This window comes from Platichthys flesus, chromosome 19 (assembly GCF_949316205.1).
Source record: "Platichthys flesus chromosome 19, fPlaFle2.1, whole genome shotgun sequence".
Lineage (NCBI taxonomy): Eukaryota > Metazoa > Chordata > Actinopteri > Pleuronectiformes > Pleuronectidae > Platichthys > Platichthys flesus.
Genome location: NC_084963.1, coordinates 4,941,777 through 4,966,158, shown reverse-complemented (window position 1 = coordinate 4,966,158; position 24,382 = coordinate 4,941,777). Strand labels below are relative to the sequence as shown.

General features: G+C 41.4%; 1 protein-coding gene across 1 annotated transcript; it reads left to right on the top strand.

Annotated features, from left to right (window-relative positions):
* The first annotated feature begins 1,993 nt into the window (after positions 1-1,993).
* smad2 (SMAD family member 2) lies at positions 1,994-18,774 on the top strand. Its single transcript, XM_062412775.1, has 11 exons — positions 1,994-2,495; positions 6,956-7,465; positions 11,858-11,947; positions 12,332-12,525; positions 12,682-12,816; positions 12,992-13,066; positions 13,170-13,223; positions 13,468-13,680; positions 13,865-14,002; positions 14,674-14,818; positions 16,082-18,774. The coding sequence occupies exons 2-11, from the start codon at positions 7,209-7,211 to the stop codon at positions 16,203-16,205; spliced, it is 1,425 nt and encodes a 474-aa protein (XP_062268759.1). The 5' UTR covers positions 1,994-2,495; positions 6,956-7,208; the 3' UTR covers positions 16,206-18,774.
* The last annotated feature ends 5,608 nt before the right edge of the window (positions 18,775-24,382 follow it).

Here is a 24,382-nt window from a genome sequence, read left to right as displayed (position 1 = left end):
ACCAGAGGTGAACAGGTCTTTCCTGTCAGGGCTCCCACTTTTAGGAACAATCTATCTGTGGAGATCCCTCTGCCAATCTCCTTATTCTCTTTTAAATCTCCCCTAAAGACTCATGTGTGCTTTCTCCTAGTTTTGGCCTAACCATCTCTTTTATCTTTATTATAAAGATTAGGATTTTTATAGTATCTTGTTTTAACTCTACACTTTTATTTTAATACATTTATATTAAAATGTTCCACAATTTCTATAACTTTCCTCTAATGCTGTGTGATCTTCAACTTGCTTTTAAATTGTTTCTATTTGAATGTTTCCTGGTGTTTGTCTATTTTTTACTTGTGAAGCACCTTGTAACTGTGTGTTAAAATGTGTAATGTGTTGAAATCATTATTACTATCATTATAATATGATTTGATCTCATAATTACCAAACAGACATCACTCTTCAAGGCTGAGAATGGCTGTTTTTATCATTATTTTTTTTATTACTTTTTAGTTTATGTTATCTGTCATATTATTTATTAACTCATTTAACTGTGCAATATCAATGGCTAATGTGCAATTACTTTCACTTAATATATTCTCACACTTTATAACCTGTTTTAGCCGTGTATATAACTTCTATTGATCGTTCAATTATACCAATTATACCTTTATATTGTCCTTTAGTTTTATATTGCATACTTACTTATAATTACTTTACTAATGTGAGCTTATCTTATCTTATCTTATGTGCAGTGCAGGCCTGGGTCTACCTGGCAGAGCTCTTTATATCAAGCACTGAAGTCAACCCTCTGGAGTCTCTGTCTCCTTGGTGATGGTCCAGTGAGGGTTATTATCTGTTCTTGTCTACACACTCAGAGCATCAGTTCTACCTGCTGCTAGGCACACGGCCCCTGTAGACACAGTGTGGAACAAGCATAATGCATTGAAGTGGATCAACTCCATCTTTCCTTTGCTCTTAAAACTTGGGTAAATATTGGCACAGCGTGTTGAGTGCTTCACGGGTCGTTTGCCTCTTTCTTTCCACAGTTTAATTGAATGGTTAATTTGTTTATCTGCAGCTGTTGGGATGTTTTTTAACTTATTTCACTGAATGGACAAAGGTAAAAAATGGATTATCAATTTGGATAATAAGCCTTGCAGCCAAAAAGTGTCCCAACACATGTTTCTCCACAGGTCACACTGTATTATGGAGTCAGTCTAATAAGAGACAACTAATAAAAACCTGCACTGAGTCAAACAATGAATAAAAGTCAAAGGTCAACGTTACTTACAAGTGAGTGAACGTCTCTCGTTGTGGTGATCGACAGGTGAAAGACGCCCTGATTTGTGGTGTCCACCTTTGGTTTCCGTCTTCTCATCCGGCTCGGTTAAAGGCGGGTTGCAACACGGGAGGTCTGCGGCGCATCATTAGTGTGAATGATCAAGTGAAGCATCATTCAAATAGGGTATCCGACGTTTAACACCCCCCGGAGCAGAGCAACAGATCTCAGGTGAGGCGGACCGTGCGCACTGGGCATGCGCCTCATGGCTCCCTGACGCCGCGGCTCGTGCTTAGGATAATGAATTCTCCCAGGACAGACACACACTGATTCAAACATGGGAAAGCAGCGGCATCACTCGAGGATTTCTCTCTCACACAAACACACACACACACACTGAGAGAGAGAGAGAGACTGAGATTGCTTTGCATGAAGGTGCAAGGGCTGAATATTTGCATGACGTGGCCAACAGGACTATAATGATAGTAAGAATAATAATAAACTTTATTTACATAGCACTTTTCAAATTCAAGTTTACAAAGTTCTTCACAATTGTAGAAACAGAACAATTACATACACAAAAACACAATAAATCCAGAAGCCATATTATAAAAATGAGTTTTTAATGAGTTTAAAAACAGGACCTATAGCCTATTTATATGTATTTGTAAACAAACGAGTAAATAATGCTTTAAAACAACAGTGTTATTACTGTATTTATCCTGTTTGGTGACAATATTTAATGTTATATATACTTTTATGATTAAATGAAATGTGCATTTACTCTTATATGTGCAAGTTATATATTAAAATATGCACATATAAAGCTAAATAATACCAGGTTATTGTGTGTTACTGTATTACACAATGAGAGGACAATCAAGGTACCCGCTGATAAACATCACCGACGCGCCTCCCTTACATGATGACGTACAAGACAGGCACTGCCCTCCAGCCAACGGGAGAGCCGCCTGCCAACAGGTTACGGAGTCGATTCCGTAGCGGCAGCCAATGGGAGCGCGCGGAGGGCGGGGCGTTGCGAAAAGCACGGGTGATATGCTCTCGCTCCCCTCCACGTTCGGTTGAGCTCTGAATGAGGGGCCATCGTCTCCCCGGCGCCTCGGATGTGGAAAATACACTTTAAAGTCTCCGTGGACGCGCTCAGTGATGAGCCTGCGGGTTTCCCCCACGCACACCGGAGCCTCTGCACCGCGGGTCGCCCTCGCCTGTCCGGGTAAGTGTGTTTCCAGCGAGCTAGCGGGTTTTTTAAAAACGGCAGCGGAGCCCGTTTGTTTGTCTGTCACACAAAGTAGCAGGCTTGCTAGCGGATTTTTTTTTTTTTTTTGGAGGAGGCTAGGAGCAGGAGGAGGAGGAGGAGGAGGAGGAGGAAACAAGGAGGCACCACCACCACCACCTCCTCCACCGCCGCCGCCAAGTCATTACCAAGACAAAAGAAACATGGACATCTTTATCCCGGTTAAATGACACCTAGCGGGGAGGCTGAGTCGCCTTGTGCTGCCTTGTCAAAGTCCACATTCTCCCGGCTGCTCGCTCCGCAGTCGCCCCGCTTTGCTAGCGTTAGCCTATTCTTCCAGCACACACACACAAACACACAAAAAGAACCCCGTGCGCTTGTTGTGTGTTTTTCGGGAGCAGAGCAAAACCCAAACAAGACAGTTTCTCACAGGGAAGACACGACGCGACAGACACAATAACGTTGTGTTGTTTTGTCGCACAAAGGGCCCGCGATTAGCCGCTGTGAGGATTGTGTGTTGGAGGAGACTGATGTGAACTGTGCTCGTATATCAGCACGTTTTGTTCCCCGACACTTTGTCCTCACTTTACGAGGCTCCACACTGTGCGACACGGGTTCGATGCCGCCAGCTCTCTGCAGTTCTAGATAATTCATCTTTGTATTATTGTCCCTTTCCCCCCCAAGCTCATGTCTCTTGTTCTGGGATGGCAGCTTGGATTTTGCAGGGACTTTCTCCTCAGTTTTCAAAGGTTCCCACTGAACAACATGTTTTTTGTGCAACCAGGTTTTGCAGAATTCGATGCTATGATAAGACAACTCCTTTTGAGATATTGATTAACCTGCAATATTCAGCGTTTTCCCCATGCATATGTCTCCTTATGTTTGCATGGCAGTGAAAAACGTGCTTGGGATTTTAGTCACTATCAAACTTCTGCAGGGACTTTCTCCTCACTTTGAAAGACTCCTACTGGATAACATGGTTTTTCATGCAATCAGCTTTTGCAGTATTCAGTACTATGATCAGACATCTTTAAGCTATTCATCCACCTGCAATATTGTCCTATTTCAAAAGCTCATGTCTCTTATGCCTGCACGACAGTGGAAAGACAATATCATGTGCCACTAGGTTTTCAGTTTGTTCCGACATCTTTATGCACTTAGCAAGCATGGACCCAAATCCAGGTATTGATCAACAGGCAATATTATACCTTTTCTCCCCTGCTTGTCTCAAGCTTGCATCACAGCCTATGACGGCTAGCATGCTTTGGTTTTTGGGCTGTAGAATATCTAGCTACTGCAGAGTGACTTAGACAATGAGACTTTCTGTTCAAGCTTCCCAGTGCACCCACAATTTATGTGCCACCAGCTTTTGCCGTTTTAATAACAAACATCTGGACAGGCATTTTATTTGAGTTATTGATCAACATGCAGTATTGTACTACTTTTTCCCCCAAACCCGTGTCTGTTATAATCACATTGAGGATAGCATGCTCAGATTTTTAGACAATATCAAGCTACTATAGGGACTAAGCATCTGAAACTTTCTTTCACCTTGAAGAAATTCTACAACTCAAATGTTGTGGCATCAGCTTTTGCAGTTTTAGTGTGTATTCATCTCCTTTATGCATTGACCTTTAGCAATGAAAGCAGAAAAATCATTGGTCTTCTTCCAGCCTATGTATCTTATGCTGGCATAACCCACAGGATCGCATACTTAGGCTTTAGACAATATCAAGCTACTTTTTCAGACATGACGGTGCCTCTCACTCACGCACAAAACATCAGGGACTCGTTCACAATAGTTTTGTTTACAGCACTCGACAACATCTACGTGTGTGTGTGTCACTGCTGTTTCACCAGGAGATATATATGTATATTCAGTTTTTCATGTGTTAGAAGCGTCAGCCCCCCCCCCCCACACACACACACCACACACACACCACACACACACCACACACACACACTCGCATGCAGTAAATCCAGCTTGGGTTTCCCTGCTGTGTTCACACATAGACTTTTCCTGGATCTCTATGGACTTTATACTGGGAGGCAAGGCAGAGAGGGCCCGTAGAAACTGCAGTATCTCACTCTGACATTGCGTTCACACCTCCTCTGGAGAAAATACAGAGAACTGTGGAGTCCAGTGCATATCTGAGAGCAGCTTAAGATGCTGAGACTTTCTCTTCACTTTTAAAGGCTCCCATTGTGCAACATGGTTGTTGTGCCACCAGCTTTTGCAATCTTTGATCCTATATTAAAACATCTCCTTTAAGTCATTCTTCAACGTCCAGTATTATAGTTTTTCCCCCAGCATATGTCCATCATATAAAGGATTGAATGCTTGGATTATTATACATTACCAATCTACTTCAGGAACTAAGACCTTAAGGGACTGAAACACTGAGACTCTCTGTTCACTGTGAAAGTCTCCCACTGTACAACAAGACCTTTGTGACAGTTTGCCTACCGATAGCTTGTATGTTTTGACATATCTCTGCATAAACCTTTTGTCCAATGAAGAACAAACCAAGACCCAGCCTCTGTCTCTTCTGCTGGCATCGCAGCGTGCTCGGCTTTTTAGACAATATCAAACCATTACAGGGCTGAAAAGACATTGAGATATTCCGCTCACTTTAAAAGGATCCTTGTGCCATCAGCATTTGCAGTTTTAGAGAATATGTTCTGAGATCTCCTTCATGCATCAACCTCCATCAAAAAAGAACAAGGATCCCAATCTCTTGTGGTCGTATCACTTAAAGGGTAGCATGCTTTAACTTTTGGAGAATTATATCAAGCTACTGCAGCGTCTAATACAGTAGTGTAATGTGTAGCGTCTGACTACCTCTAGAAGTGAGTCATACACTTGCACTAGCAGTAAGCAGTTCATGGGTTTAAGCCTGCAAAATTAATTCTTAGAAGGAGCTTGGAGTTTCAGGGTAACAAGCTGAGGATAGTTATCCCTTCCTCCCTGTCAGCGGAGTCGAAAAATCGGCATTACCGAGGGGTTCGGTCTTTATTTATTTAAAGTCTGGGTGATCAATAATCTGCTGCACTAATCTACACAAACACACACACACAGACAGACACTAACTGTTTCTGTTTGTAGAGGACTGGATCCTGGGAGGAAAGATTTGTTTTCAAATTGAGTGTGTAGGTCATTTTGTGAATTTGCGCTGGCCCGGCATGCGTGTTTCCACATTAGGCCGGAAATGGATCATGGCAATAAAGTGAAACTATAATATAGTTCAGGGTTAGGTTACATGTGCCACTGAATTCCACATTTCACTCATCACAATTTTATATTTAAAACGGTGGCAGAAACCAGTGGTCGATGGTCTGAAGGACAGTTCAGTTGGTGTGAATAGAGCGGCGCGTTTTATTTGTTAAGGCTTTAAGCTGCCGACCAGGGTTTAACTCTGTTTGACACTGCTCAGCTTTTCTTTGCGAGGGCGAACAGGGGTTTCAATAATAGGATAGGTTTACTATAGGATTAGTTTAGGTTTAAACATATTGACATAGATTTGTCACCTTGGACCTAAATACTTCTATTTGCTGTCAAAATTAACCTTGACCATGATTATAGATTCTTAGATGTCTTTCATTACATTTTGTAAATGTATTGGGAGTAAAAGAGTCTAATGCGGCTCTGGCATTTTAACAAAAAGTGACAATTCTTATTTTAAGTCGAAGAAATTAAAAGTGTTTGTGTAGTAACATACATTGGCCTTCACTCATTCAGTGACGGACGGTGCTTCAATGACACTGTCAGCCATGTGTCCTAATTTACCACAGTCTTTGAAAAGTAGTCTAATTTAAGATGTTCAAGCACTCGACAGGTTTGTTTAACAGCATTTAAGTCTGACTATTATTAGTTATGTCTCTTCTTTAACGGCCCACTAACTTACTGCGACCTTAGAGTCAAGTGCTGAGCAAAAAGTAAATGTTCTCCTGTTAACTGCCACAAAAATCTTCTAAAACACACTGGAAACAAAAGCCTGAATTCAACTCTGGGTTGTAATTGTAACGATGCTACAACAGCAACAGGAAGATGCATGTGCTAAGTGTGGTTAGGATAACAGAAGGGAAGCACAGGTGCACAGCCTCAAGTGGGTACCAGCGGTAGAGTGTTTTCATCCAAGGTTTTCCAACGATCGTCGAAGATAAAACACGATCAGTTAGTCCTTCATGAGTTTGCACAGGGTGTGCAGTGCCATGATGGCCAGCCCGGCCGTCATACAGTTCAGCACATGGTGGGAGAGAGAGCAGCAGGGGGCTGGGATGCACAGTCATAGTCAGGGCTCTGGGCATGAATCTGGATGTGTGGGCACAATTGGTCTCATCAATCCCTTAATTAATGTTATACTTGTTTTCCTCTATCAGATTTTGCATCATCGTATTTTTCCTTACTAGTTCTGCTTTCTGTCTTTCCTGTTCTTTAGGTTTCTTTGGACCTGCCACCCCCTGCTCTCAATGATCTGCTATTTTCCATCTCACATTTCCAAAGACTCCCCTCACATCTGATTAGACTTTATTCACAATTCTGTACATATAGCCTTCTTTCTCCAGCTTGAATTCAGTCAACAACCCAGCACCTGTTTACCCTTCTGACCCCCTTTCTCCTCTTTTCTGATTAAGTTACACATCAAAACACACTTTGGTCCACACATAACGCACACACATAAATCAGCCACCATGTCCTCCATCCTTCCCTTCACTCCCCCGGTAGTGAAACGTCTCCTGGGATGGAAGAAGACTCCAGCAAGTACCGGGGGAGCAGGAGGAGGAATTGGGGGAGTCGGGGAGCAGAATGGAGGCGGTCAGGAGGAGAAATGGTGCGAGAAAGCCGTGAAGAGCCTAGTGAAGAAGCTGAAGAAGACAGGGCAGCTGGATGAGCTCGAAAAGGCCATCAGCACGCAGAACAGCAACACAAAGTGTGTCACTATACCCAGGTGAGATTAGGACATATGCATGCAACTCTCTATTCTGTTTCTCTGGCTCTGATCTGTAATTCTTTGAGTAGACACAAACAACAACGGTCACTGTCAACGAGCCAACATATTTATTTATTTATGCACACATACACACACTCGTATAAACTTGCCAAAACCAAGTTTCGAGGAATCTGCCTCTAATTGTTTTTCAGAAATTGTTCAGTCTTCCACATTTCTGAACTTGAATGTCTCTGAGCCCAAGATGATGTTTTCCAAAATGCTTATTTTATCCAAACTCTGACTTTAAAGTGAGTTAAAACAGACAAACGCCTCAAAGTCTTACATTCTGAGAAACTGAAGGCACCAAGCTTGCAACAGTTTTGTTTGACAAATGTCTCAAAATGATTAATTGATTTATTTTCAAAAACGATTCTGTACACGACTCGCTGTTTCAGCACACTCCAAGCTGTGCTCACAATCACACATCCGCTGTCTCTGTTTGCACTGGTACCACAACATCATCAGTACAGATCAGCTCGCTGAGGTGTGTCAACACACATGAAAGTGAGCAGGAGGCTGACAGGCAGCCACAAGCTCGCAAAAAAGCAAAGATTCAGTTGGGCAACAGCGGGTCCACTTCCCCATCGCCTGTGCTGTATGTTTCCAAGGCAGCAGAAGTGAAACTTGATTGGGGGAAACAGATGTCCAACACGCGATGCCAAGTAAACTATAGGCAGGAAATGTATGCATTGACATTGTGTGCAGCTAAGTTGATGGTTTGAACTTATCTGATAAGTCACTGGAGGTGTGACAGGCTCCGATTACCTCCATGTTTTCCTTTGCACCCCAGCATCTTAGTTGGGGTGTTGCCTCTCATCCCGTTGCTGTGATAAGGTTGACATTACTCATTAAAAGAGACAATTAGATCAAGATCAGATGAATCTAATCAAAAGGAATAAATTAGTTGAGAGCTCATAACAGTGTAGCGATGCACTTATGATTTTTAAGCTTCCTTAAATACAAAGACCTTTTCAATAATGTTGTTTGGCCTAATGAGCTTCTACTGTTTTAATGCAGAATGTAATGTGACAAGTGCTGGTGTGTCTTATTGATTACACACATTAGCTTCACACAAATGTGTAATTCCTGACAGCAGCACGAGTGACTAAGTGTTTGGATTGGAACTCGGCATCTGCCACTTTTTTTTAATGAAACGCTTGTTGCCCGAATCAGCTCTGAAAGGCATTCAGGGCGACGCAAGTAAAATCGATGAAGCACTTGAAAGCCTGCATTTATTAGTCTTAGTATCTAGTAAACAACATGTTTATGAAAGTAGACAAAGACACAAGGCTGTCTGAATGGCTAATGAAGAACATTTGAGCATGACATTGTAGTGTTCTTGCTCTGAGGCACAAACCATCCCCCTCCACCAACCAGACTATTGGAGGTTGAATTTGTAGACATCTTGAGACCTACACAGCAATACAAGGAAGATATAATGAAACAAAGAATAAACACTTTATTAACAACACAGTATAGCTATGCTGATGTGGGACATGAAGCTGTTGGGAAGGTTGTCTTTTATATCTTCTCAATCCTAGCAAACGTTTTTCAAGTTGAAACAAAGATACAGAGCACGAAACGGAACATCTTGACCTCAAATGGGTTCAGATCTTTACTTTTTCACTTCACAGAGGAAAATGCACTTTGGGTAATTTATTTTCTTTTAGCTTTCGTGGCAGAACCTTTCTTTACCCAAACCGACCAATGCTGTGGATACTTGGCCTGAACGGCTCACGTGTCTTTCAGCACAGACTTCTCCTAGTGTTGCATGATAAGTTACTTGAGCCAAGTCACCAGAACAGACGAAACTGCTCCATGACAATAGTGGCAATGTTAAGGGGGACCCCATGGACAGCCACAGATTATCGTCAATCAATCGGCCGAGGATCAGAAGAAAGGGGAGATAACTAGGCTTCTCTGTGAACATTTTATGAGCTTCACCCGTCAAAGATTTCTATACAATCCACCCTTTCTCTCATTTCTTTCTCTCTATCCATCTCTCTTTGTTGTCTTAAACCATAAAAGACCAATTATAGAATTAGTTCCAATTCTGAAAAATCTCTCTTCAGTCAAAAAAGTCATGTTTTTTCAGGATTCACAGATAGGATACACAAAGAAAGATCTCATTAAACCTGTCATTACAATGAAATCTGAGTAAATGTGTTCATCTGGTTTGATAAAACTCTGATAGCATTAGCGATGTGGTGAGAAGCTGAAGTGGTGACAGCAAAGTTAATGATGGCAGATGTAGGTTTAGTAAAAGAGGGGATAATGCATGTATTTACTTTTCTTTAAATGTGTAGGAGTTCATCTTCTATGATTTAGGGAATATCCGATGATGATATTCCTATGGGGTGGCTACTTTCTCACCAGTACACTCTGTAAGTCTTACCGACAGAGGACGGGACAATCGAATCAAATTGCTGTCTTATTGCACTCTGTGTAGATATAAATATAGACAATGATTTGGCAATTCAGTCATGTCGTCTATGAGTCAATGGTGTAGATTTGCACCTTGCATCAACATGCTACATGATACGTGTTGATATTTAATTTATAGAACTTCTGTCTGTCAGTTCTGTAAATAAAGAATGAGGCAGTGCTAGAAAAATGTGTGAATAATGAAGGTTAAGTCATGGTAGATGTTCCTTTTAAGACGATGATATAGCTGCTGAAAAATTTAACTGAAACTACTCCACTTCGTTGAGGTAATTTTAGGATGTAACAACGGGGGGGAAAGTAAAAGGATTTAAGATGCAGTATTAGCTCCATCTGAGACGAAAGAGGCCTCTCGGTTTCTTCGCTGTGAGGAATGTGGAGTAGATAGCCTCTGAAGTGGCACTGATAAGGTGATTGTGGTTCTTGTGAGACATTTGCTTGAATACCGCTGCTGTCCTCAGTCTACAGGAGGAAGAGTCACAAAGTGCTGTTTAATGCACAGCTCACTTTCCAGCTTTGAACGCAGAAGTAAGGTTTGATAGAAATCTGAGATTAATCGCTCTGCTCTCGCAGTTCTCGTTTCTGATGGCTGGTGGAGGATGTCAGAATGGTGTTAGGAGGATTCTGAAGAGATAGCAGGGCTTTATAGATTTCCGTTTGAGTGGAGGTAGGAAACGTGAAAGAGGGGCTCATCTGTGTCGAGAGATAGCAGGCATGGGAACCCACATGACCTCAGAGGAAGATAGCGGGTTTGCAAAAAACTCTATACATTGGCTCTGGAGTGAAAATATCCTCATGATGTTTTGCAAATAATCCAGTTAAGCTGATAACTAAAACAAATTCAATTTCCCAACTCCGGCTTTTTTAGATTTTCATCCCCAGCGACGTGCAGGTCAGTAGATGAGCATCAAGAGTCTTGCTGGGAAAAGGAGCAGACACGGTTGTGAGTGAACTGGTGACCTTTTTTAAGTAAGACAGGAAGAAGGCACAACATTGGCTGGCATCTGGAGATAGTATACTCAGAGCTTTTATTTGTAGAATTCTTTGAGTTGGCTGATAAGTGGTCAGATAGCAGCACTTGTAGAGGCAGGTCTGGCTGTCGGGTCACTCTGATCATATAACAGAATCTCCCTCTATCGCTCCCTCTCTTTGTTCTTCTCCCTCTCTTTCTTCCTCATCCTCTCCTCTGAGATGAAACACAAGAGCATTAATCAACATCTTAGCAACAGTTGTGACGTGTGCTTTCCTAAGTCACACGTGTACTTTGCATTTGTACATAGAGACATTTGTTTTTTGTTGTCACGTCTACTGAATTTCTTTATTTCCTCATTCACATACCATTGTTGTTCAGATGCAAATATAATCTGTGTGATTCATCACACTTGTCCTCATGGTGTAGAAATGATGTGCAGGAAGATGAATCACATGTATGTGTGTAATTCACATAATATATGCAGTCAGGCTTTGCAGGGGTTTGCTAAACACTTAAAGCCCTAAGAAGTAAAATGATCAGATGTTTATAATTTACTGTCTTTCTCCAGCGTGAGAGCAGGAAAACAGAAATGGAAAATTATCTACCCCTTGTATCACTGTTTTGGCCAAAACCGTAAAGTGAATCCATCTGTCCCTATGCATCACCTGACTGCATCACTTCACTGTCAGATTTGGAATTTGTCATTTAATCACCAACCATCCACACGTAGTCTCTTTCTGAATAAAGATGGTTCCTTCATGTCAATAAGAGACCAACTGTGAATATCTGTGATTTCATCATACTAATTTGGAATGAAACATCTCATGTTTATCATCTTTTGTTTTCATTTTTTTTTTTTATCCTTTTTGCACTTGTCCTGTGTCTGTACATGTGTGTGCATGTTTGTGTGCGTATGCGTGTGTGTCTGTCCATAGCAATTGCTCAGATCTATGGGGGCTAGGCTCAGGCCACACGATAGAGCAGTGGGACTCTGCAGGCATGTATGGATACCCTGACCACAGCAGGTGAATACACTCCCATGCACACAAACTCAGTCAACAATTATTGTACGTCTCTTCATTGCTGCAAAGGTTACACAATAAAACTGTATTATGGGTTACAATAATAAGAAAATAAGAAATGAATAAGAAAAAAAAGGTAGTTATAAAGGAGATTTATTACATTAAGAATATTAAGTGAATAAATATCACTTTCAGGGAGTTTGTAATTTAAATGTTTTCTCAATGAAATAGAAAAGACAAATGTGTTTTGCAGGGTACTTGTTTAAGAGATCATTCTATAAAACTACCAGCATCCTGCACCCTGTTGAGTTAGTTGACTAGTTCACCCCTGTTTGTTTTTATTTGGGTGTTGTTTACCCACATTCCACTAACAAACCACTTTCTCAGGTCTCTGGACGGGCGTCTTCAGGTGTCCCATCGCAAAGGCCTGCCGCACGTCATCTACTGCCGCCTCTGGAGATGGCCCGACCTTCACAGCCACCATGAGCTGAGGGCCATTGATACCTGTCAGTACGCCTTCAACCTCAAGAAGGATGAAGTGTGCGTCAATCCCTACCATTACCAGAGAGTGGAGACGCCAGGTAATGACCCTTAAGAATTGTTTGTGTGAAAAGGTTTACACGAGTACAAAGTGCCCTACATTAAGTGATGTTTCTCATAGCAACCAGATTCATTGAGATGGTAGTTTCATTCAGGTTTTTTCCTGCCTCTGTTAACATCAGCCTCTTTCTCTTTAGTGCTGCCTCCAGTGCTGGTTCCACGACATACAGAGATTCTGACAGAGCTTCCACCTCTTGATGATTTTACAAACTCCATTCCTGAGAACACCAACTTCCCTGCTGGCATAGACCCTCCGAATAACTATATACCAGGTCTGTATGCAGGACGTGATGTAAAACCTTTACGGTTTCACTTCACTCATGAAAGAATCGGCCACACAATCCATACAAGATACATTTTTGAATGAAGGGTGTTAATTCAAATGCTGCTTGGTGGTCGTTATTCCTCAGTTCCCTCTGATAATGTGTAAAATGTTTGTGAATATAGAAACTCCTCCCCCCGGCTACATCAGTGAAGATGGAGAGACCAGCGACCAGCAGATGAATCAGAGTATGGAATCAGGTAAACAAATGTGGTGGGAAAGATATCAGTTTAATCTCTAAGTTAATGCCACACACGTCACACAGATTACCATAATGTGATTTGTGTCTTTTTACTCTCACAGGCTCACCAGCAGAAATGTCACCAAGCAGCCTGTCACCTGTCAGTCATGGCCTTGGTAAGACTGCTTCATATGTGAACTGCATGTTCACATTATTGTAAGTCAGTTGGATGACTAGGGGGAGGTTCCACCATTTTGAGAATCAGATCATTTTGGTTTTGGAATTTTTTTGAGCAATAAATGTAAAATCTTAAAAATTATGCCCAGAAATGAAGGCCTTGAATAATTGTTACATTTGGGAAATCATTTTTTTTACGAGACAAGGATTTCTAATGAAACACATGTTGATTTTTTTTTTCAGACCTTCAGCCAGTCACCTACAGTGAACCAGCGTTCTGGTGCTCCATAGCCTACTATGAACTAAACCAGCGGGTGGGAGAGACGTTCCACGCCTCACAGCCATCTCTGACAGTCGACGGCTTCACCGACCCCTCCAACTCTGAACGTTTCTGTCTAGGGCTCCTCAGCAACGTGAACAGGAACGCAACTGTCGAAATGACAAGGAGACATATAGGTACACCCCCCCCCCCCCCCCCCCCCCCACACACACACACACATCACACACACTCACCAACTGCTAGACACATGTAATTTGCTGTTTATTAATATTACTGTGAGTACAAAACAGATTCTTATATCTTCATGCTTCTCTTTTGTTCCCTTCATCTTCACAATTATTCCTGTCTCGTACCCCACAGGTCGCGGTGTGAGGTTGTATTACATCGGAGGGGAGGTGTTCGCCGAGTGCCTCAGCGACAGTGCCATTTTTGTCCAGAGTCCCAATTGTAACCAGCGGTACGGCTGGCATCCTGCCACAGTCTGCAAGATACCACCAGGTATTTCTTACCTTTTCTCCTGAGGCCACATGAATGCTTTACATCTGACAAAAAGTTTCCTGCCTGGTTTACTGATGAGATGAATTTATTGTCATAAAGGGGATGTGGTACCTTTTGAAACCTTTGTCTGACATCTTGGGATGTGAGGAACAAGCACCAGTGCCACAAAACAAAATTCCATAACTCTTGGTATTCAATGGCTCTATAATGAAACAGGCCTCGCTGAGGTCTTCACTGTGGAGATCACGAATGTCCACAGTGTCTCAGACACTCACCCACATACTGACTCATCTGTACCCATAACTTTGAATATTTCATTTCTGGCCAAATGATCAGTGTGAATAGAATCACTACTGAGGACCTCATGGACACGCCAGGGCTGGACTTTCTGTTTGGCCCCCAAAAACTAATTTTTGGTGGGATTTCTCCAGATACTCCCCAAGGCCAGTCGGACTGTGAGTCTGATCCGTTATCTATGTGTTAGAGAGACTACACCATGAAGCAACAGCAAAAAAAAAAGCAGGCAGCCACACTCTCCTTAATTTATGGGAAACTGTCAAATTTCAAGGTCACTGTGATCTCCCCAATCTCATGTTTGGCCTCAAGAACACATTTTACACAAATGTTCACCTAGATTTTGGTGGTTAATGGTCACCTCTTCTTTTTTCAAGGCTGTAACCTGAAGATTTTTAACAACCAAGAGTTTGCTGCACTGCTGGCCCAGTCAGTCAATCAGGGATTCGAGGCGGTCTACCAGCTAACCAGGATGTGCACGATCAGAATGAGCTTCGTCAAGGGCTGGGGAGCTGAGTACAGGTGGGTCACAATCTCTGACGCAGTATCTGTTGCTATCACACGTGATGAATGGGGAGGGGTTGTATCAGTCCAGACCAGAAGGTGTTTGAGAAATTCATGTGGTGCATCCTAGTGAAACAGGGTTGTGAAAGAAGCTACGTGACAAAATGACTCCATGCTGTCTGTGCAGAGGCTGCTGATGGTTGTGTCTAGCTTTGTTTGTTGCAAAACTGATATGAAGCAGACGTCTCTCTCTTCAAGTCCTTATTTTTAGGTTTAAGTTGTAGCCATTGTCACATGAGTAAAATCTTAATTAAGTTGGTTATTTACTGCATCAGGCGCTTGGAATAAAAACCCCATGTCGTTTTAAAGGCTCCATGGGGAAGGCTGGGGCTCTAAATTGCAGCAAAAGGGAACTTTTTAAAATGGTCTTTTTAGTTTTGGTCCCTGTGGTTGGATCCCAGCGTAGCTCGGAGGATCTCGTAAATGCTGCTCGGTGCATAAAGCAACTGTTTCATCCGCCCTGAACACTAACTCACAGGCTGATTTCACAAGCCTTCAGCTTAATGAACTGAGCTTTGGTAGAGCTGCAAATATAGTTTCCACATCTTTCCAAACTGTAACTGTTGATAAAATGTGACTTAAGATTAGATTTTAACTGAATCCTTGACCATGGCAACATCCCGCCAGGTTAAGCTTTAGATTTTTCATGATTTGCACAGATACCAAATTTAAATAATCTCTATTATGATCCTCCTTTTGTTGCAGAATGTCAGTTTCGGGCTTTTGTCTGCACCTTTTTGTCTCTGCAGCTGTCCAACCAGCAAACATCTGCTCTGCTCCTGGCTCAGGGTTGTGTTGTACCCTCCCAGGAGCCAGACAGCAGTGTTTGAAGGGGGGGCGGGGGGGTTGTCCAGGCTTGTCCTCACTGGTCTGGGTTAAGCTGCTGTGAACGTTAACAGTGGTTGCCTTCCTTTTGTTCAGGTGAAGCCTGGCAGGAGCAGTGAGCTGTGTTTTTTCATCTGGTCAGACCTTTGACAATGCAAACTCCCACATGAACTTTATTGGTTGTTTATCACCTAAAACAAAGAGCTTGATTACAGTTCACATTTGACAAACTGCTTCCTCTTGTATCAGCCTGTAATTGTTTCTATTAAGTGATTGATACCAATCGGAAACCGGGGATATCCTGATATTATCCGTAATCAATAAAGGCCCATCTCGCACCACAGGCCCCACCACCAAGTATGACTGTGCCCTTATTCTGTTGTTTTATCCCTGCAGGCGTCAGACAGTAACCAGCACCCCCTGTTGGATTGAGCTGCATCTCAACGGCCCCCTCCAGTGGTTGGATAAGGTGCTGACCCAGATGGGCTCCCCCTCAGTGCGCTGCTCCAGCATGTCATAAACAGGCTCCTGCTGCTGTGGACGCAAACTCAGACTGACATTTCATGATGTTTGAACAGTACGTTCTGAAGAAGACAACAACGCCGTCTTAAACTGATGAACTGACAGCATTTTGAAAACATCAACAACAACAACAACAACACAAACGGAGAAAAACGATTACACATTGGACCTGGAGGAGAGAATGACACGACTAATGGACAAGAGGGGAATGTTAACAGTGATGTCACACTGGACCTGGTTACCTTTCGGCTCTGTTGGATCAACATCAGGCTGACATTCCAGTAATCACGGACCTAATCATGAGAATTGAAATCACGCTGCAATATCAAAAATGCTAAATGAAGAGCCAGATCGTAAAGGACCAGACTGCATTTGTGTTTTTGGTATTTGATCAAGGCTGCAGCCCAGAAAACACACAGCTGGACCGGGCTTCCGTGTCCTCGTCATCGACCCGACCGTGGTTGTTCCTGGGATTGAACGTGTAAACAGGACTGTCCAACCACAAGTCCACCTGGCCTCTTCCCTACCAACCACAGCACAAGCTTTGACTCATCATCGATACGTTTCCGTTTACACGAGGGTTGACTGACAGTACTGCCACTCCGGGCTCTTCTGCGTTAGAAATCGACCTCAGGCCCGGACATGAATTTCTCAGCATGTCTTGGTTTTGATGACCAAACTTCCAGCTCATTTTTAAAGTCCAACCCCTTTATCGCCCCAATCAGCCCTGCGTCGTCGAGACCATACCCCCCCGACCACAGGGTCCTCAACCCTGAGAGCGGTGACCACTGGAAGAACTAAATTAATTAATATGACATACCCTGTCTTTACATGTTCACACGCACACACACACACATACTGTGACAGAAACACACTTTTAAAGTTCATACATCACTTAAGTAGATATTTGAACACGTTGTTTTACTTACAGAATTCCTCTGTGCTGAATGTGGGTTGGTCCGATTTGAGGAGTGTGCAGTGGAGCAGATGTTTCTTCTATGAGGAGTTTTGTCTTTTTTTTTAAGTTTGGTCACTAGCGAACCAACACAGATAACTGGAATGAGTAAGCTGAGGAATCCTCAGAGTAAGAACATGCGACGCGTCACCTCTGTAGAACTTCAAACCGCTTAAATCTTTGAACGTTTAGTCATTCGAAAAAAAAGACAAATCCAGAAGGATTTACTTACAGTTCCTCTAGTTCGTCAGGCCCAACAAGATGCACTATCTCTGTTTCTCTCCCGCATGCTCTTGCTGTCTCTCGCTTACATTCTTGCCATTTTTACTTTTCTATCATCATGTATATTAAGGGGAGTCCGATGTCCGCCACGTGCAGGACCAGGACTCGAGGTAAACCCAAGAGTCTACGCTTCAGTGTCGCCCCCTGCTGTCGAACAGACTAAAAAGAGAAACGCTCATCTCGTGACGTTTCACAAATGTATAAAACGTGCAAGTCTCTTGATTATTTGCTTGGACTGATGCACGGTTGTCTTTCATTATCGACATTTTATCAATAGAGTCCCGCAGTGTGGGACTTTAAAAGAAAAACGCCCCTATACTGTACTTGCACTGCCCCCAATCATGCACCCGTAATACAGATGCCTTTTATGTAAAGTTCAGCAAGATATGCTTTGAAATGTACAGATAGGAATGTTGCAAATCCCACCTGAAATTAAGAAAATCCGAAGAAATTTGTTCATAAATTTAGGATATTCGCTATAAATATTTAGTCCTTATATTGTCTGAATTGGCTAATAGTCTGGAGCATCTATTTGGTTTTAATGAGATCCCCTTGCCCTGATCTAAAAGCCAGCTAATACCTATGTCGGCATTTTTAGAGCCCAAATCTTTTCAACTCAAAAGTATTTAAGCTTTAAGTATTTGACAAGCTAGTTATACGACACAGTTATTATTTTCTTTACACATTCGTTTAGCTACATTTTTGTATTTTCATGTATTTTTTTATATATAAATATATTTAAAATCTTCAAAGCTTTCTTCCTTTTTATTAGAATTTAAATATTTTTTAGAATATGCCCTCCGGTTTGAAATGATCACAGCTCGACGGTGAAGAAGTGAATGTGAAGTATGTAGCATAGGATCTAACGTGTATCTCTGAGAATAGTTCTTGGAATCTTTTGGCGGTTGAAACTGTTGGAAAAAGAAATTTCTTGCCTTACTGTTACTAATTTTTCAGCTCGAGGGTCGCGACCCAAAATTGTAATATTGCTGTCCCAAAGACTGAATTCATGTATTTATGGTATGTCCTGTACACTGCAGATCCACTGTGTCAAAAAATACCAACTGCTGTTGAAAGCCTAGCTCCAGTTTTTAAGTATTTTATCTGCGTCAAGGTGAGGTTCAAACTTTCCGATGTAATTTGCCACTTTGGTTAGTTGCTCAAACACACATTCCCAGTATACAATAGTCATTTGAAAAGTAAGCTGTTTTTATATAGCGAAAAATTCAGATTATTTGAAAGTATTAGGGTTTAATCCATCAGCCGGGTAAGACATTCATAATTTCCAGTATCGCTGCAGTTAGTATTAATAAAGAAAAAAAATCTCTGACTTTGAGGTGAATTTGATTAACTCCACTTTACTTAAGGACATTCCAGTACGCGGCGTCCAAGCTGCAGCCAATCCCAGCACTGCAGCGGTTCAATTCTCAGTATGGTTGTACTCTGTTAACTGACAGGGATTGTGTTTTATATGCACACAGGTATTGATGGTGTTATTTCCCGTGGGGGGGGGGGGGGGGGGGGGTGATTAAGTAGGACATGTAAATACATGTAAATGGGACTATACATGCACCGCCATCTTGGATCAAACTCTCACATTCCAGATATCTGCTGTGACTTTCTACATACTGGAAAAAATACAAACCTCACGCAGGTCTTAATTTCTTACACAACGTTGCGGGTGCATGTGAACACATTCACAGTTTCTATCTTAATTTTCTCACTCCCGCTACATACGGCAGAAAATGTACAGTTCAAAAATAAATGTTGTGAAACGCCAGATGAAGGTTTAGTTTAGAGACGAGAAGTCCAGAAATCCTGATGTTTAGTCGTCCATGTTGTCCGTCCTGCAGAAACTTTAGAAAACAGACAATTTTTATCATTGGATACACACTTGAGAAATGGCATCCTCTGACCAAAGTGACAGATTGACACTTAAAAAAAAAAATCTCCCAAGCAAGTGACGATCCTCCAAGACGAGTTCTTAATGGTTTGACCCAAGTTTTGAATCAGTAGAAATCATTCCATGCTCACTTGTAACCAAACAAAAAATCAGCCAAATGCAGTGATGTTGGTTTCTGTGTGTGTATCTTTCTTTTCTCTCGTCTGTCCTGTCTTTTCGCTGCTCTTGTCTCTTTGTCATTTATTAGGCGACAAAGTTGAATCAACTCCACCAAGGTCAGGACACCACATGCTAAAATGAAACTAGTGTTGTGTCTTTGCAAACCCACGGTTGTTCTATGCAGTGGCATCGAATTGTCTGGACGCATTTCCCCCAGTTAGAAGTATACATGGTGTATTTTCTGATGACTAGACAAACTGTTGTAAACATTTAGCCAGGGTCCAGCAAAAGCCTTTTTCTTTTTTTTAAATCTACTTTTCTTTCTTTAAACGAGTGCCACCTAGAATTTTCCCCCTTAAACGATCCACCTTTCACACCAATAACAAAATAGGTTTCTTATAGACGACATCTACACATTTCGAAGGGTCCAAATTCCCATTTACAGATCATGTTTTATTTTATTTCTTCTTATTGTGATGACAATTGTGTATCTCCAATAAAGCCGCTTTCTGATAAATTTTTTCTGATTTAAAAAAGAAAAAAAGAAAAAAAAAAGAGGTGGTTACTTTGGAGAAAAGTGAAGTTTCTACAAGTCACTAGTGTTTATTGTATAGTTTTTATTTGACCATACATGCTTTATTTTATTTTTCTTGCTATCGACAGGTTATTATTCCATTAGAAAACACGCTGTTAGGATTTCTGTCTTCTTCAAACACTGATGATTGAATCTTCATAGACTTTCCAACTATTCTACATATACATTCAACTTATTACAGTGTACACTAATAAAGCTGTTTTAATTCAACTGGAAATTTTGTCATGTTTGTGTTGCTTGGCAAATCATTTGCAATTTTGAAAAAAGACAACACATAGTCTACTGTAATGGCCATGAGAGATCACGTGTTCAACAGCTTCCAAAAATATTCTGTAAAGAATAGAAACATCATTTTATGGAGCAGTTTTATGACCTTCATGTTACAATTCTTTCTAAAGAAATAGTCTCGATTCGTTTTACTTGATCTGACGTACTATTCTATTCCTGGAACGTTTGCTTTGTTGTCATTTTCTCAATTTGAACACTATTCATCTTAAAAAATCCAATATTTCTCGTCACATTGTTCTGATATACAGTGAGAGAATAAAATGGTAAAAGCATTGTTGAGATATAATGTGGGGAAACAAAGGATCGTTGTTGAATTAAAATAAGATTCTAATAGATATGATGCAATCATTGATAAACTCTCCTATTTGACAGAAACTCTTTTCTGGACAGATGAAAAGTCTTATTAAAAAAAACTAACATTTAGGCCTATATAAATATTTCTCTCTTTTTTTATCCTCACTTCATTGTAAAATGTATTTTTGTCCCTGTCAGGATCCTGTAGATCGAAGACACACGTGAGCTGTCGTCTTAAAATTCAACATATGTTCCAATGTTGATTTGATCCAGATTCATAGGATTGAAAAGTTAAACCTGAATTTACTGATAACCGCAAAGCCCTCCTCCCGCTGCACATGCTCTGTCGCCAGGTAGGGGGCGGGGCTTAAATCAGCAGGTGCGGTACAGAGGAACCAACATGGCGCCACTTTCCGCGGGTACTTTGTACCAGGCTAGCTTGTAGCTCCAAACACAACTATGACTGTGTTCCTCCCGTTTGTGAAGAATAATTTGTTTAAGCATTTAACATAATGTTTGTGTGGACTTAACTCAAAATGTTCAAGGACTGTACAGCAAGAAAATAGACAACAAACTGGAGGTAAGTCCACAACAGCCTCTAAACTCATAAACAACAGTGTTAGCAGTGTGAAAAAACTTAGCACTCTCATGAAAACAGCAAGAAATTACACAAAAAAAAATTGTAAATTAAGAAATCAACCTGATTAATGTGATGAAATGTTTCCAAAGGAAACATTACAGTTTCATACACAGTTCAATAACCACATGATGTAAAAGTCCCGTTTATTCACATAGGATTATAAACAGCTTCCTTATACATGTTTAGTGCAGAGATGATCTACATGTAAATATTGAATAGAAGGAACAGGTGCATGATTTAAGTATTAGAGTCTAAGCGTTAATGATTTTGTTTTAAATCTAAAAGCAGTTTAATGCAAGTTATACGTCCAGGCGACAACAGGTTAAGCAGTTATTAATTGGAGGCAGTGGGACTGTGCCTTGTGTTTGTGGTGCTGGGTGTGTTAACAGCCAGCAGAGGGAGGTAGAGGCACATTAATGAGTCTGAATGAACATTCCCCTTTATCTATAGAGTATCAAATCTGCAGTGTTTGGTGATATTAACCCTCTCTTCATACCATTTTATTATTCAACAAGCCATCTCTTACTGTATTATTTGTGTGTTTTATTTTTTGTTCTATATCATAATTTTACCGATGTGCTGAAAACACCTTTGAATCCTCGAATTGCTCAATAACTTTTAAGGGGGTTAGCTTGTTTCTCCATGTTTTAGTGTACCTTGACATTTATGGTGCTTCTTTAATACATTGAATTTATCGTGTACATCTTTTTGTTCATTGTGGCATATTTTTGTTGAGCTGTATTTCTGCCTTTTGAGTCAAAATCTTTCATCCACTCCCGGACAGACATTTGAACCAGGATAAAAAAAATAGTTTTTATGGTTTTGTTGGTCACACCTTGAAAAAGATAGATTGCTTTAAGAAAACCAGATTCAACAAAGATAAAAATCGGTATATTGATTTTTAAATTTGAAAAGCAATTATCAGTCGAATACGGTACAATCGTACAGACTAATGTGTATTCGTGCACTGACATTGGATCATACGCCCGACAGAAGGATTGATGAATAACAAATAAATAAAACTTATTTGGCCTTGTGAATTATTTAGGTTTGTTTACTGTCAGCGAACCCCCTCGTGTTTGTGCACAGAGCAGCAGGCTTCTTAGCAAAGTGACGGCCGCAGAGTTAAACATCTCGGACATTAAGACACATTAAAAAATGTTCGCAGTTAAAAGGCTTGGTGCACTTAGTGTGAACAATCTTTGAGAGTGAAGAGACTCTGTTTGTGTTTGTTTGTTCTATTCATTGGGAACGAACACATTAATTGATGTCACTATAACGTAAATGCACACAATTTGGGGCAATTGCTCATTTTAATCTGCAGTCCATTAATTGTCCGTACTTCCTCTTGCATTTCAATTTTTTGGGTATTTTTTACTCTTGCACACATCTTTGCACTGGCTCTACTCCTCACATTTGCATCTGTGTTGACGTGCACATTGCCATTTGTGTACAAAGTGTGTTTTTCCCCTGCCAGAGTGAGTACTCTTTCTAAGTGTTTCACTCGTGGCTCCATTACCAGAGCATCATTAAGTTGTTGTTGTTGAGGCTTGCCCTGCTTCCTTATGGTTTGGCCTTGGAAATCATCCCCTCCCCAGAGCCCTATTACAGTACAGAGCAGTAAGCATTTCCCAAACAAATTAATACCATATCCTGAGTGTATCTAAACTTTCTGGAAGTGTAACATAGACTGGTAATGGTGGCAGTCATTTTTATGCCTTGTGGTTGCAGAACGGATTTCAGTTGAGGTTTATGTCTCTGAATGGTTTATAGACACAAATATGTTAATTCCTGTGACCGTGGCGTCTGCTTTATGGGCGGGATATCGATCGGGCTTGCTGTAACCATTCCGTCTCGTGCAGTGGCTGCAAATGCAAAATGCTTTCCAATAACTATGGGAGTAATTCAGGTTGGTAAATTACAGTCAACAGCATACATATTGCAGCATTGAGCTTACATGAGCCTGTTAGGCTACAGCGCGTTATGGATTTTATATAAATGTGAGGTCGTCTGGTGCAAGAGAGTGATGGCAGGATCAAATCTCCTTACTGGTAGGCATCTGCTCCTGAGGAGGAGAATATTTCTGTCAATACCATATTGCAATTAGAGTAAATTATAAAGTGTAATTATGTGATTTAATTTCTTTACCTTATAGTTGTTCTAAGTGTCTGTTGTCCGTTGCCATCCATCCCTCCGTCCATCATTATTGTCCTTTCCTTAAGGTGAAAATCAAACCTGTCACACACAGCGGAGTCATTTTAAAAAACACATTTAATTCCCACTGTCTGCCATTTTCAATCCCTGGTGTGCAACGTAGGTCCTGACACACGACTGGGGCACTGACCCCGACTGTCATCCATCATTAATATGACTTTTGTTTCTGACGTTGTTTTGGTGCCGTCTGGCGTCCTGGGGTAAGGTTCCTCCCAGGGTTCCTTACATTTCCCTGAGATGACCCCTGGACTCAAAGCCTCGTTGCTACGCGTCTTTCCTGTTTCTTTCCAGGACAGGGTTAAGTGAGTTGAGCTGAGGGGGTGGGAGATGTGTGTGTCCTACTTGGCTGAAGTCTTAAGAAATCACTTTGTGTGTGTGTGTTTGTTTGGGGGCCATAGGACCTGAAGAAGGGTAATCATGTATAAGTTATGTCAACTAATTAAGACTTGTCTCTAACCTATGGCTGACCCTGAGGAAAAGACAATGAACCATCTCAAAGCTTTTGTACCTGTGTACCTGTGGCCTCTGGGCCACGGCAGAGTGTTGGATGTCCTGTGTGTGTGTGTCTGTGTGTGTGTGTGTGTGTGTGTGTGTGTGTGTACGTGAGTGTGTGTTCTGGCTGGCCGGTGGTGCACGGCTAACCTTGATCCGGTAACTGGAGCACGAGGGGAGAAGAAACGAGAGAGCAAAGAGAAAAGGACAGTGAGAGAGCGCAGGAGAAAAGAGAAGGGGTGAAAGAAAGAAAGTGCCTCTTCTGTGAAAGAAAGTAAGAGAGAGGGCCGAAGCCCGGGCCATGTAATTAGGCCTGAATGAGTTTTCCACTCTGTCAGTGGGTCGTGGCTGTT

What these genes read in the sequence shown, in the direction of transcription:
- smad2 (XM_062412775.1), top strand. Translation starts at nt 7,209, where the DNA reads ATGTCCTCCATCCTTCCCTTCACTCCCCCGGTAGTGAAACGTCTCCTG. An exon ending in TCCGAATAACTATATACCAG is followed by an intron (nt 12,817 to 12,991) that starts GTCTGTATGCAG and finishes TTGTGAATATAG; the next exon opens with AAACTCCTCCCCCCGGCTAC. An exon ending in AGTCTGCAAGATACCACCAG is followed by an intron (nt 14,003 to 14,673) that starts GTATTTCTTACC and finishes TCTTTTTTCAAG; the next exon opens with GCTGTAACCTGAAGATTTTT.